The sequence below is a fragment of the Schistocerca serialis genome, chromosome 9 (assembly GCF_023864345.2).
Source record: "Schistocerca serialis cubense isolate TAMUIC-IGC-003099 chromosome 9, iqSchSeri2.2, whole genome shotgun sequence".
Taxonomy (NCBI): domain Eukaryota; kingdom Metazoa; phylum Arthropoda; class Insecta; order Orthoptera; family Acrididae; genus Schistocerca; species Schistocerca serialis.
Window position 1 is genome coordinate 393,928,453 of NC_064646.1, and position 15,363 is coordinate 393,943,815.

At 41.6% G+C, this 15,363-nt stretch overlaps 1 protein-coding gene across 1 annotated transcript in view; it reads right to left on the reverse strand.

Annotated features, from left to right (window-relative positions):
• The window catches only part of LOC126419644 (odorant receptor 83a-like), a 160,189-nt gene that overhangs the window by 66,720 nt on the left and 78,106 nt on the right, over positions 1–15,363 (reverse strand). The window contains exon 3 of the mRNA XM_050086833.1: positions 11,326–11,466. Coding sequence (XP_049942790.1) covers positions 11,326–11,466 — 141 coding nt within the window. The remainder of the gene's footprint in view (positions 1–11,325; positions 11,467–15,363) is intronic.

Below are 15,363 nucleotides of genomic sequence, written 5' to 3' on the forward strand. Positions count from 1 at the left end.
ACTTTAGGCAGTGATGAGGATACAAGGAATCAGTTCTATCATCAACTGACATCTCGTCAAGGTTCCAACTGAAGAAAAGATATAGACGTTGCTGCCTGAAGTGAAACCAGATTATCAAGCGAAGGACATATCAGTGAGGCTAGCTTATTGTACACCATATTTTGGAAAGGCAAGGACGCAGCAGAACCACGCACCCACGCTGTAGGATTTGCGGTAAAAAAAAAAAAAAAGCTGAGACAACATCGGTTAACCTCTACCGCTGCCAATAAAGGAATTACGACTCTTCGGATTCCCCTCGCTGGAGACAGCTACTAGGCGACTTCAGTGTTAGAGTCGGAAGAAAGAATCGCTTTGCAGGAAACATCATCATGGATAATCAAGGTGTTGGAAATTGCAATGCAAATGGTCTGGTGTTTCTAGGTCTCTGTGTTGAGTACGATCTTTTTGTCACCAACACGCAGTTCCGCTTACCTAATCGGTAAGATGGATGCATCCACGCTGCAAACACTGGCATTTCACTGTCTATGTCATCACTCGGGGGCGTGACAAGAAAGACGTCCTGATCACAAGAAGAGATCGAAACATCCTTGATTGCTGGACTAATCACAAACTGCTGATTAGCCATCTCAGGTTCCATGCCCGACGATCAACGGCCTGCAGAACGAAACTGTTCACTTTCACTTGCAAGACACACTTTTGGATCGACTTAGCAATGCCCCAGTTAACACAACACATGAAATGAAATGTCGTGTGGCTGGGGCCTCCCGTCAGGTAGACCGATCGCCTGGTGCAAGTCTTTTGAGGTGACGCCACTTTGGCGACTTGCGTGTCGATGGTGATGATATGATAATGAAGACATCACAACGCCCAGTCCCTGACCGGAGAAAATATCCGACCCAGGAGGGAATCGAACCCGGGCCCCTCTGCATGGCATTCTATAGCGCTGATCAGTCAGCTATCGAGGCAGTCCACTTTAAACGCCAACATCAGAGGAAGACTGGAGCCGATGTCATTGTTTTTAATCCAAGAAAGAAGAATGACTGGTTTGATGACAACAGTGAAGTGATTAAGAACCTCGTAAGTGTTAAGCGGGATGCTTACCTATCTCTGGCTCTAGATCTAACCTCCGTGGGAAAGAAAGCACACTTTCAAGAGCTGAAACAGAAATGTCAGACTAAAATAGGAACAATCAAGAGCAACTAGTGGCAACAAAAATCCAAGGAACTCCAAAGTCTGTGAGATTCCAGTGTCTTGGGGAATTTTTATGCTAGAATAAAAGAAGCACATGGGGTTGTTCGTTCTTCATTAGGAACTCCGAAAGCCGCCGATAGCACCATCGTTCTAACTAACAGTCAGAAAATCTTGAATCGCTGGAAAGAGCATTTGAGCTCACTCTTAAGCCGTGCTGCTGAAGACTTTCACGAACATCTCACACAACATCCAACACAATATAGTATGGCAGTCCCAACGTCTTTTCATGAATTTAGCAAGGCTCTAAATAACATGAAACGAAGAGAGTCACCTGGCCTAACAGCATGCTCCTCGAGGTCATTCAGAGTGGTGGCTTCTCTCTAAAAACCTCTCTTTTCCTATGGCCAAGCGATTCTAGGCGCATCAGTCTGGAACCGCGCGACCGCTACGGTCGCAGGTTCGAATCCTGCCTCGGGTATGGATGTATGTGATGTCCTTAGGTTAGTTAGGTTTAAGTAGTTCTACGTTCTAGGGGACTGATGACCTCAGATGTTAAGTCCGATAGTGCTCAGAGCCATTTGAACCATTTGAACCTCTATTTTCCCTGTTGCTTTTAGTTCGGGAAACCTGTAAGGTATCAGAACTACAGAACTGTCGACATCTTGACGATAGAAGCATATGTGGTAACTACCGTGGCATATCTTTGGTCTCCACGGCTGCTAAAATTTTTGCTAGAATTCTGTTTAATCCCGTCCAGATCCTTTCCGAGACTGTACTTTCTGAATATCAGCGTTGATTTCGCCCCTCCAGAGGAACTATTGGTATCATTCTTTGTGCACGACAACTGCAGAAGCGACAGGAACAACATAAACCTTTCCTATTTGTGTTTCTGTGACCTAGAAAAGGCCTCTACTTCAGTTCCTAGAGAAGCTATGTGGTAGGTCTTAAAGCGTTTTGGTTGCCCTTAACACTTTGTTAAACTGATCAAAGCTTTTCATGATGCCATTTCTAGGCACGTGCTATACCAGAATGAAACATCAGACAAATTTCCTGATACTAATGGGCTCAAACAACGTTGTTTACTCTGTACCTAGCAACTATGCTTTATGAGACATCGTCTATAACCAATGCAGGAGTAGAAATCAAATACAGATTTGATGGAGAGCTATTTAATCAGTCCAGATTGCACTCTAAAAGTTTCACAAGTCTCGTTCAGGTAACTGAGCTACAGTACGCTGACGAAAATGGTTCTCCAGCTCACACACCAGCAGAGCTGCAACTGACTAAATTGTTTCGGTACTGCATATAAACGGTTTGGCCTAGACATAAACACCCAAAAAACAGAGGTACTAGCACAGCCAGCTCCCCAATTGCCTTTCCGGTTCTCAATATCTCTATTTCCAGCACACCTTTGGAACAAGTAATAAACTTCTACTACCTAGGAAGTATATTACCAATTAACTGCTCGTCGGAAAGTACGTAGAGAACAGTATGCATGCCGCACATGTTGCTTTTTGAGTCTCCTACATTGGATCTTCGTGAATAAAGATCTGACACTATGCACCAAACTGAACGTGCGTCGAGCGGTTGTTGTTTCCATCCCGCTCTATGGTTGCGAAATCGGACAACTATATCGCCGTGATCTTAAGAAGCTAGAACGATTCAGCCAAAACAAGCTTACATACATTATGAACATCATATGGGATGACTTTGTATCAAACACTACGGTTCTTGGGAAGGCAAAGATGTATAGTATAGAAGCCACCGTTATTATCACCAACACTGATAGATTGGGTATGTCCAGCGGATGAGAAACAACAGACTTCCTCAGGAAATTTTATATTGTGAAGTGAAAATAGCTAGAAAGCCCGTGGTGCTCCTCTGAAGCGCTATAAGGACCATTTCAAGAAGAACCTAAACAGTCTAAACATTGACCCAAGTAACTGGTGCGCGGCAGCAGAAGATCGTAAACAATGGCGTGCAACTACTTCAGCCGCTGTCTTACATTTTGAGCAGGAACGTTGGAGGCAGGAAAATTAAAAACGTCAGAGATTCAAACTTCGCGAGGCCAGCCATGCCCTCCACCCTCTATTACGTGTAATGGATGTGGCCGCATATTTCATGCCTGAATTCATTTGATAAGCCATAATAAGCATCTCCATACATGAACAGCTATGCAATAATGGAAATGCAACAGAAAAATGAAAACTCGGATACGAGTATCACCCGACGACGACTTCGGGGGGAATTCTCGCCCGGGCTTTGTAAATGGCAGTCGAGAAAGTGTTGTTTTTAGGAAAATAGCATACGCCATGTACAGGGTGGTTATAATTAAACTGACGGTGTTTCGAGCGCTGTAGTGCGGGTTGTATACATCGCAGAAAGGCTGAATCATCATTGGCATGTTCATTATTCGGTGCGCTAGCGGAGTATGCTGAAACAATAGTAACTCCACTTTCTGGCACCAGGTTGAAACACGGCACTGTGAGCAGTCAGAATTGGTTTGGGTTCAGGCGAAGGGGAGAAACGATCAAATACATGATAACAGTGTTTCTGGCACGTTTATTAGGATATGGTTGTAAGTTACAATATGTGTTCAATATGGTCTGCCGACTCAGTATGCTGCAGCCGTGAAACGGAATGGTCGACATTTGCTCGTAGCACGTTCAGTGTAATCAACAGCGATATGGTTTCGTTTGCTAGCTTTCAAATCAGTAATAGTCCTGATACATCCCTGATAGGCACGATCTTTCGGGTATCACCACAACCAGAAGTCACATGGGTTTAGGTTGGAGAATCTTGAGGGCCACACATATTGCAAATACCCACATACGATGCACTTGTTTCTGTAGGTTCTTCGAAGCAAATCTTTCACCTGGCAAGCGACATGTTGCGTTGACCAAACTCGCACGAAAATAGTGATGCGGACACAGTTGCAAAGTTGGAATCACGTGTTGCACAAAGAGATCTTTATGAAGTGCAGATGTCACTTTACCCCTAACAGGCATGCGGGGTGTCATCTCTTCAAAAGAAAAACGGTCCAAGAGCGAAGGAGCACGTGAAACCAAACCACACAGGCACATACGTTGAGTGCAATAGATGTTTCTGCACAGCATGTGGCAGAGTAGCCCATGTGCGACAGTTCTGTGCATTCACGGCTCCGTGCAGAGTAAAATGTATCTTGTCCGTCCGTAGAATATTCCCTGGCCACATGTCATCCATTTCCATGCGTGTCAAAAAACGAAGGGCAAAGTCACGACATTGTAGCCAATCTTGGAGCTACATTTGGTTGACATTCTGAATATTGTAGAGATGCCAGTGTAAAACGCAATACATATTCTTTTGAACCGGGAGTCAATTCTCATGACAGAGCTGGAACACTGGCTGCAGAATTTAAAGCGTGTGCTGCATGGTCAGCTATAGCTACAGCAACTTCTTCAACAGCTGCCAGGGAATGGGCCGCTTCCCACCCTTGCTGCGCCATCTAATTCACTTGTTCCTTCAAATTATTTTCTCATATTTCTTAGCTCGTTCATTGACGTGAGACCTCTTCGCAGCTGTTCCTGTCGGCGATGTTCCCGTAATACAGCACTGCTATTGATGAAGTTCTAATAAAGCAACTTTGCCAGCAGTGCAACGGTCTTTCTTCGCGATAGTCACTGCGTTCCGTACGGAAAACTTCAATCTTCTTAGCCGTTTGCACTAACAGTCACTTCACACAAGAAACCAACAGGTGTCGCCAAACCACAAACAGCCTACTGACGTCAAAACATGAAACATTTCACATTCTGACTGCTTAAAGCACCATATTTTCACCTGGTAGCAGAAGGTGGAACCATTATTTTTTCTAGTATTCTCCGTGAGCATACCTAGAAAGTGTCAGAGTCCTGCAATTTATATAGCCCCCACTACAACACTTGTACCACCGTCAGTTTAATTATAACCACTCAGTGCACTATAGTTGCGGGATGTAATCAGTACAGTAATTAAAATTTCTACAGATTATTGCGTGCCCATTACCACAGAACAATTCTTTCACGAAACCTAACTTTAGAAACATGTTTATTTAAGCATTTAAATACTGATAATTATTCAGGAAATAGAATATGGGACTAAAACTGTTACTGCAGGAGGCAGTTTAGGATTGGTTTATTTTATAAGTACAATTATGTAAGACTTTGACCTCTTGCACAATAGGGCCACCGACTAAATCTCCAACATGCAATTGATATTCTATTCCCATTGAATAATATATGTGCAAACAACCAGAATGTTTGCAAAACAATACAGTGCAGGAAGTATATAATCTGTCGTTGTAGTTCAGAGTTGTAACTTAACTGACATCGATAGGAAATGTATACATAAAGTTCAAAGAGCACTTCCTGTGACAGATGGATGTGATAGCTCGATATACTTTGTCTTAGGGGATGATTATTTGACTACACTATATAATAAAATTGTCTCTGATGTACTAACCAAATTTCAAATAACGTTAGAATGGTCATAGTAGCAACAAATATAAATAATATACCCCCGCTATAAGCGGATAATTTACAAATAAGGATTGTTGTTCTTAGCAGTACAAAAAAAGTTCACGGGCCAGTGATAAACTCTGTATAATTAAGTGAATCGAAGTTTACATCGAGCTTCAAACAAGGTGGTTGATAAAGACGCTATATAAATAAAATAGCTGGAGAACAAAAGCAGTGTCCACAGCTACAATTAATCGAAATCAAACTCCACACTATCACAAGGAAGTGGTGGTCTTAAGCACTGACAAGTGACGAAAATAATCAAAGTCCCCACTGGCAAACTGAGCTAAAAATCAGACTCAGTGTAGAGAATTCAAAGTCCAAATATGCTTCACTCGCAAAAATACAGGCCTTAGTGAACGACCGACAGAAATAAAATAGACTCCCGACCACTGCAAAATATCTCTTTAAGTCCCAGCTGAACTGATCGAAATATATCTGTTCTCGACCGATGAGGGGAAAATTTCTATCACCGATACATCCTAAATAATGGGAAAGAGTAAGATGGCAGCCACCCTTTTAAGCCCTCGATGCACCCCTCCCCAGAAAATCCAATTCTCTAAGTCACTTAATGACTTCATGAGGTCATCAGCCTCGCTCACAAATTTTTAAATGTAGTTATATGCGATTAAAATCTAAATGTGCTGCTATATGTGCACTAAAACTCCAACCAAAATTCATATCTTATATTTAACTATGTGTACAGTAGTTTGTCCACAAACTGATTATAAACAATTGCAGCAATTAGCAGCACAAATCAAAATATCTCATAGTTTTTGCGCCTTCACTATTTGCAATACAGACACATCTAGCACCTTTGTTTTTACAAGGATCTTCCAGCTCTTTCCATTGCCACAGTCATAATTAATGTGGCTCTAATGAATTTCGAATTAAGTGAAAAATATTCGAATTCATAATCAATTATTTAAACTTGAGAATTAAAAGTATTATATCTTACAAACTAAATGTAGCTCTAATCAGTTTAGAATTAAGAGGAAAATACGCTAATTTACAATCAATCAATTAAACTTGAGGATTAAATATTTAATTCTTATAAACTAAATGTTGTATATGATGTGCAATAATGTCTGCCAAGACATACCGCCTTGCTATTGATGTATTTGTCTTTGGTAATATGATATGCTGATTTAAAACAAAATTTCAGTTAACATGCCTCTCAGAATTTATATTTAGTAATAATATTATTAACAATAATAACTATGATTATATAACTGTAATTATGTTATGAATCATGTGAAAAGCTGAGTCGATCAAATCAGTGAGCGTTCAAATTGTTATCTCGATCTCTTTTGTGTAGCAAAAATTGTAATAGTTAATAATTGCTTAATGGATTTCAGTGAAACAAACGTTTCGGTGCTGTATATTCTCACACATGCTATCGGCAGAGCATAGCTGTATATCAACAGAATCGTCCTAACTTCCTCTTCAACGTGAAGTATTGTACATTTCTGTGCCTATAATAGTTTTTGTGGCATATTCAGAAACGTTAATGGTATAAGCCAACAATTCTGTACATATCTGAGCGGAACTGACTCATGTCTGGAGAGCTGAAATGTGACATAAAATCCAGATACACCATCCAATCAAAATGAATCATCAATATTCAGATATTACATATCGTGTCGTATTCCATAGCTTAGTGGCTATAAATGATACCTGTTACACAGCTTTCATTTTACGCGGTCTTAGTTATTTTCCTATATGATCTTACATCGTCAGTTGAAGGAGATACAGCGATCTGTACTGATTGTTAAAAATTTTAATAGCCTTGATCGCACTAAAATGTAATTAAAACTTCCTAATTACCAACTCTGGTTAACTATAAACCATCCTCTGATAATGTTTACTATGTAGTCAGTATCTGAGTATGATGTTGCCTACAACAATATCATAACTACATTAAGCTAAAATCTACGGAAATGATCACTTCTCCACGCTTTCAGTTACGCTGGTACATTTTAGATCTAACTCCATCTTGGGCCCACATACACTGTACGGATGCACTCACGTGATTGGTAATGGGCGGTAGCTGGTGGTTCCACAACTGCTGGATTTGAGATGAAGTGGTTTCTTGAGGGTCCAAATCTTTTAGTGCGGTAATCCTTTTGAGACAGTTTCATCCACCACATCATTTGTGATACAGTGAAATCGTTTCTCCTCTATACACAACATGGTAACCGTGAGTTTGCGTAGCACAGTGCTTCATAAACAGTAGTCAAGAATGCAGCATACGTTGGCCTCCTTTTATGAGCATCTGTAACCTAATAGCATCCAGAGAAGAACTGGTTATTACTAATTTCGTTTATTGGCAGCTGAATAGGTGAATGCCTCTTCGTCAGTGTTTGTGAGTTATGAAGTTAGATCAAATAACATAGCAAGATGGTGGCTAAGAAGCATGGTACACTCGAAGCACGGAATACAAAAGAAGTGAAAAGATTTATTTTTAAATCAAACCAAGAGAAAATAAATAAAAAGTCTTTAAATTTAAAATATCACAGAGCAGAGTGATGTATATGATATGCAACAACCAGCTTCCAAACAGATACCCGTTAGCAACCAATGAGCATCTCTTCCACTGTATGGAAGGATGCACTGCAGTTCCTACATGTGGAGTGATCTTGTCGAAATCGTACTACAGTAGCCTCACCACGAAAATTAACTTCCATTACAGCAGATAAACTGCAACCATCTGACCAAATTCCTCACGCTTAGACGCTTCTGTATAACAGCATGATCTCTGCCAGACAGAGGCCTCCTTCTTCTCCATACCAGAAAAAAGCCAAAAACCGCTTTCACTTCTCCATCCAGAGTCAGAACAAGTAATATAACATAATACGAATCAAATGGCCGAACATCTGAAGACAAATCCCATTGACTATAAGCAAAATACGGAAACACCCTGTATAACTGTAACGTAGATGTTACTCTGTGAAAGATATTCTTAGGTTCTGTTCATTAATGTGATTTGTGATAATGCCTACGATAAATAACAATAACTCCGCAAACTACCATACGGTGCATGGTGGAAGATACCTTGTACCGGTGCTAATCATTCCCTTCCTCATTCCACTCACAGCTGTAGCGAGGGACAAACGACTGTCTTTATGCTTCTCTACAAGCTCTCATTTCTCTTATTTCGTCTTCGCGGTCCTTAAGCGAAATACATGTTGATGGCCGTAGGATGGTTCTGCTGTCTCTCGCCAATGCAAGTTACCTAAACTGTCTTAATCTTGTTACGCGAAAACAACGTCTTCTTCTCTCAAGGAATATTCAAAAATGGTTCAAATGGCTCTGAGCACTATGGGACGTAACTTCATAGGTCATCAGTCCCCTAGAACTTGGAACTACTTAAACCTTACTATCCTAAGGACATCACACACATCCATACCCGATGCAGGATTCGAACCTGCGACCGTAGCGGTCGAGCGATTTCAGACTGTAGCTCGTAGAACCGCTCGGCCACTCCGGCCGGCGAATATTCAATTCATACAGGAACTGTATTCACAGTTACGAATGTGAACCACTTTCGTCTGTATATTGGAATGACGACAGCGAAAATTTGTGCCGAGTCGGGACTCGGAGTCGGATTTCCCGCTTTAACCGACCATTCGGCTTAATCGCTTCGGCCATCCGAACACGAATCACAGCCAGACCCGCATTTCCAAATGTCGTCGTCCATGTGTCACGACCTGCACTCGTGTGTTAGGTATATCCACGTTCTGGAAGGACATCTTTATTGAGGGTCGAGGTTCTGGTACTGGCCTATAAATACGAAATAGCAGTGAATGTGTTATTAAAAAGTACATGTAAAGGTTTCTTCGGACACGCATGCCAGCATGTCTGAAGGAACATTGCATGATATTTTTAATAACATAAGCACTACTATTTCGTATACATTGAGGTGACAAACGTCACGGTATACCTTCCAATATCGTTTTGGGCCTTCCTTTGCCCGGTGTAGTGCAGTAACTCCACGTAACACGGGTTCAACAAGTCGATGGAAGTCCCGTGCAGGAATATTGGTCCACGCTGCCTCTACAGACGTTCATAATGGCAAAAGTGTTGTCAGTGCAGGATTTAGTGCCGGCCGGAGTGGCCGAGCGGTTCAAGGCGCCATAGTCTGGAACCGTGAGACCGCTACGGTCGCAGGTTCGAATCCTGCCTCGGGCATGGATGTGTATGTTGTCCTTAGGTTAGTTAGGTTTAAGTAATTCTAAGTTCTAGGGGACTGATGACCTCAGATGTTAAGTCCCATAGTGCTCAGAGCCATTTGAACCATTTGAACCAGGATATAGTGCACGAATCGGCCTCTCAATTATGTTCCACAAATATTCCATGAGATTCATATCAGGCGATCTGGGTAGCCAAATCACTCGCTCGAATTTTTCAGCATGCCCTTCATACCATTCGAGAACAATTGTGGCCCGGTGAGGTTGCGCATTATCATCTATAAAAATTGCGTCGTTGATTGATAATATGAAATCCATGAATGGCTGAAAAGGGTCAATGATCAGTTTAGGAGAACCAGAGGACCAAGTACTTTCCGTGTCAACACAGCCCACTCTATTATGGAGCCAACGCCAGCTTGCACAGCGCCTTGTTGACAACTTGCACCCATGCCTTCGTGGGGTCTGCGCCACACTCGAACCACATCATCAGCTCTTACGAACTAAAATCGAGGCTCATCTGACCAGTCGTCTAGTGTCCAGTCTATAAGGTCACGAGCCCAGGAGAGGCGTTCCAGGCGATGAGGTGCTCTTAGCAAAGGCACTCGCATCGATCGTCTTCTGGCATAGTCCATTAACGTCAAATTTCGGCGCACTGTCCTAACGGTTGCGTTCGCCGTACGTTCCACATTGTTTTCTGCACTTATTTCACGCAGTGTCGCTTGTCTCTTAGCACTGACAATTCTAGGCGAACGGAACTGCTTTCGGTCGTTAAGTGAAGGCCGTCGGACACAGCGTTGACCGTGGTGAAAGGTGATGCCTGAAACTGGGTAGTCTCGGTACACTTTTCACACTGTGGATCTCGGAATATTCAATTCCCTTATGATTTTCGAAATGAAATGTCTCGTGTCTCCAGTTCCAACTGCCATCCCACGTTCAAAGCCTGTTAATTCTAGTCGTGCGCCCATAATCAAGTTGTAAACCTGAGCACAAATGACAGCTTCGCCAATCCACTGCCCCTTTCTACCTTGTATTCGCGATACTAACGCCATCTGTATACGTACGTATCGCTATCCCATTACTTGTGGCACCTCATTGTACATTCATTTGAGTTAACAAAGCATTTTCGTAGTACTCGATTGCTCATCGAATCTATTATTAACAAGCAGGCTTCTGAATTTATTCGGCATCTTCCTTAAATCTGATCTGATGGGGCTTCCAGACACTAGTGCAGCTCTTACTAACGGGTTACACGAATGTTTTGTACGATGTCTCCAGACGGATAACGAAGTGATAATACGCCTCCGTTTTTACCGATTGAGGCAGAATCTAAAATATGTCAAAATGCAACGCGCAAAGGATAGACGGGTTGCCAGGCTTATTGTGAGATAGGCACCGTTCTTAGCAACGCTCACCTGCATAAAGCGGTGCAGCTTGACGGCCGTGGCTTGGTAGCGCGCTCGGTGTCCGGCCTTGTCGGGGAACCGCTGGCGAGACGCCGCCAGCAGACGCAGCAGCTCCGTCAGGCGCTGACCGTCCAGCGAAAACGAGAACATCTGCACAGGGCAACCAAAACACACACATCAGTTCCCACAGACCAGGGAAGAATCGCGAAATTAGAAACAACAACTGTCACAAAATTCGAGTACAATTTCATAACACTGCTGCAACCAAAAACACCACAGGTAAAACCAACTGAGTTCCATTTATGTCCTCTTTGTTTGCATACCAGGGTGACAGGTGGTGCTGTGAGAGTATGCGACAGCAGCTGAGACAGTCAACTTCACTAAAAAATTGTGTAGGTAACCTGCTACAGCTGTGAGAGATTAATAGAATAACATTTTCATTTGCCATCCCCTGTATGTATCATATTTTTCTTGACTGGTTTCGGTTATTTCAACCATCATCAACTGGACTAAAAATTATAACACAATAGGGTGTAGAAAAATTTCCGCTACCAGTCCCAATAAAAGGTTATTTATTTGTTACACGACCGCTTTCGGGCTTGCGCCCATCCTCAGGTGTTTATACATTCACGTACATGTTTATATTGCTGGAGATCACTCTATAAACACAAAAAAATTATTTGATGGTGACTAAACAGATACAAGCGGGACAGTTGTAAGTGGAAAGGCACCATTTTTCGAAAATACATCTGTACTTACATAAATATGAAGCATCATTATTAAAGTTAAGCTGTGGCGACAGTTTTTCCATTTAGTTGCACACTTATCATTTTCACGTCCATATTTAAGTTTTATAAAGTTTGGCTGCACATATCACTATTACGATGTGCACTCGTAAAGTGTTTTCATACAAACATGTGGGCTGTGGTCAAACAACTTAGACGTAGCAGGTGTAAAGATGTTGCTCATACGTAAACATGTAGATAGTGATCAAAGAACTTAGCCATAGGAAGTGTAAGGGTGTTGCACACATAGAAACTTAAAAAGCTATTATAAAATGCGATGTTTTTTGATACACATAATGAAATTTTTTTATCCACATTTTTGTCAGAGAACTTAGATCTAGGAAGTACAATGATGTTATATATACGAAATTACTAAAAGCTATTACAAATTAAAAAATGATAGCTAGAACTGTTGTCAGAGAACTTGGATCTAGGAAGTACAATGATGTTACACACATGAAATTTTGAAAGCTATTACAAATTATACAATGACAGTTACAGCTTTTGTTCACAATATGACTTTTACAAACTACGATAATGACACTGGAACTGTTGTATGACTGCTACATAGAATTTCCATAGAATATTACTTTGTTATTATATCAGAGGATAATTAGTTTTTGTTTTTGAATAATTCAAGAAATATGTGAAGATAAGATTTGTTTGCAAGCTCCACTTGTTCGTTGAGAATAAGGTCTGGTGAGTTAGAGCTGTGGATATAAATTTCTAGCTCTTCGAGCAGATTCGTTTTCTTTTCTTTGTTCATAGTGTGTAGTATTTTTAGGTTGTCTGACAAATTTTTTTTTTGTATTTATACAGTGATCTCCAACAATACAAATATGTACGTGAATGTATAAACGCCTGAGGATGGGCACAAGCCCACAATTGTGGTGCGATCTGCTTCTGATCTGATCTTCTAGTTCCCTGGCTGCAAACAATGACAGCCTACGTTCGAAAGTACATCACTGTTACGGATGAGAAGCGCCATGACGTGCCGGCCAGTATCAATCCAATCCTCTGTGCTCTTTGGGTGGCGAGAATCTGGACTATAACTGTACTGAAGTTGCAGTAATGTGCGCCTAAGCTGCACCATTAGTAGTCAGTCTCCTTTAGCTGTTGATCTCAACATTCGTCACTGCACTTTTTTCTCAGGTTCCCATCGTATTGGCTGATTGAAGTATCAGGAAATTTCGAAATTTTCTGATGTGGCATGAGCAACATTATCTAATAGAAGACTGACACAATGAGTATACTGCACACTATAAGTGAATGCGTATGTTAGGTGACTTACGGGATCCACATACATCAGCGTTCGTTATACAGGGTAGCAATTATTAAACTATATGGAAAAAAAACGTCAATTAGTTAAAACCTTCGGCGTGCACTCAGTTTATTCAACATGTAAACGTCAATACTTGTTTTGTAAATAAAACCGCCTTTTCTTACTGCAACTTAATTTATTTTTGGTTCAAATGGTTCAAATGGCTCTGAGCACCATGGGACTTAACATCTAAGGTCATCAGTCCCCTAGAACTTAGAACTACTTAAACCTAACTAACCTAAGGCCATCACACACATCCATGCCCGAGACAGGATTCGAACCTGCGACCGTAGCAGTCACGCGGTTCCAGACTGAAGCGCCTAGAACCGCACAGCCACCGCGGCCTGCTAATTTATTTTTCTCAGACGCGTTTCGCCTTTTTCTTACTGTAAGGCATCTTGAGTGAAATAGTTTCCTGTGATCTGCGTTTCCTCTCATCTGGTCTGGAGGTCGCACTACCATTTTAGTTTCGAAACATAAACACAATTTTGTATTCCGAACTTTTTCACACTGTTCACCGTGTTTCTCCTTTTTTGTTGTGTACTATTAATCTTCTGCCACTAGATATAGCTATTCGTTCGAACACTGTGCTTTTAACAACGTAAATATTGTAATTTCCTTGTTTTGTAAATAAAACTGCCTTCTCCTGCTGCTAGTTACTTTATTTATCCCAACGCGTTTCACCTTCTCCTGTTCTAAGGAATCATCATAGAGTTTTGTTAGGTTTAGATTATTAAACAGTTCACTTCGCAATTTTTTTGTAAAAAATGTGATTACTTATGACTTGCTGATCTGCGTTTCCTCACATCTGGACTGGAGGTCGCGCTACCACTTTTATCACTGCCATATAATTACATCTTTGTATTCTCGCCTTCCAAACACTTTTCACCATGTTTTTCACTCTTTTTTGTGGTGGACTATTGTTCTTTTGTCACTCGATAGAGCTATTTCGTCATACACTGTCCTTCACAACTTAAATATTGCGACTCCATTACATGTTTCATCTTCTTTGGTATGTTTATCTATTTGTTGCCAACCTAACGAATTATATGTTCCAGACGAACTTCTATTTATGATGTTTATACCGCGTGTGTGTATGGGAGAGAGAGAGAGAGGGGGGGGGCGAGGGGATAGAGCCGATGAGTTTTTTTTGGGGGGGGGGCGGGGGAGGGGCGGGCGGTTTCAAATGGTTCAAATGGCTCTGAGCACTATGGGAGTCAACATATGAGGTCATCAGTCCCCTAGAACTTAGAACTACTTAAATCTAACTAACCTAAGGACATCACACACATCCATGCCCGAGGCAGGATTCGAACCTGTCACCGTAGCAGCCACGCGGTTCCGGACTGAAGTGCCTAGAACCTCATGACCACCACGGCCGGCGTCGGGCGTGTGTACCAGCTGTTAGCGAGTGGTTGAAAACTTTGGTGACAGATGATTTGACTTTTCGTTACAATATTCTGTGGAGGGGTTCATGGGCGAGTGAGTGTAAAGATGTTGTGTTGTATTATTATTATATAGGACAGTATTATTATATTAATAGTTTTTGCGAATGTTATTCTATTATTTTATCTATTACTGTAAATAATGAATTGCTTGGCATGTGTACATGGTCATTCAACAGGATTTTCCCCTCTGCTTTGATTTTCTGTATGTGGTAATTTTCTTACATGGTTAGGGGGTGTTTTTTATTGTTGATTCTAATTATTTTCATGTCATCTTCTCTAGTGGTTGGTTTGTGGTCATTTACTCTTAGGAGTTCTGAAAATGAGAAGATACACACGTGTGGCCAGAGGTGGGAACACGTAAGGTAGTCGGGAACACGGTCGAACGCGATCTTTTTGGTGGTCCACGGAGAGTAGAAGGGCGTCTCTCTCAGCCTCGCCTTTGTCGCCGCCAACCCGCAACTCATCTATACTTAGCGGGTTATCGTCAGCTCAG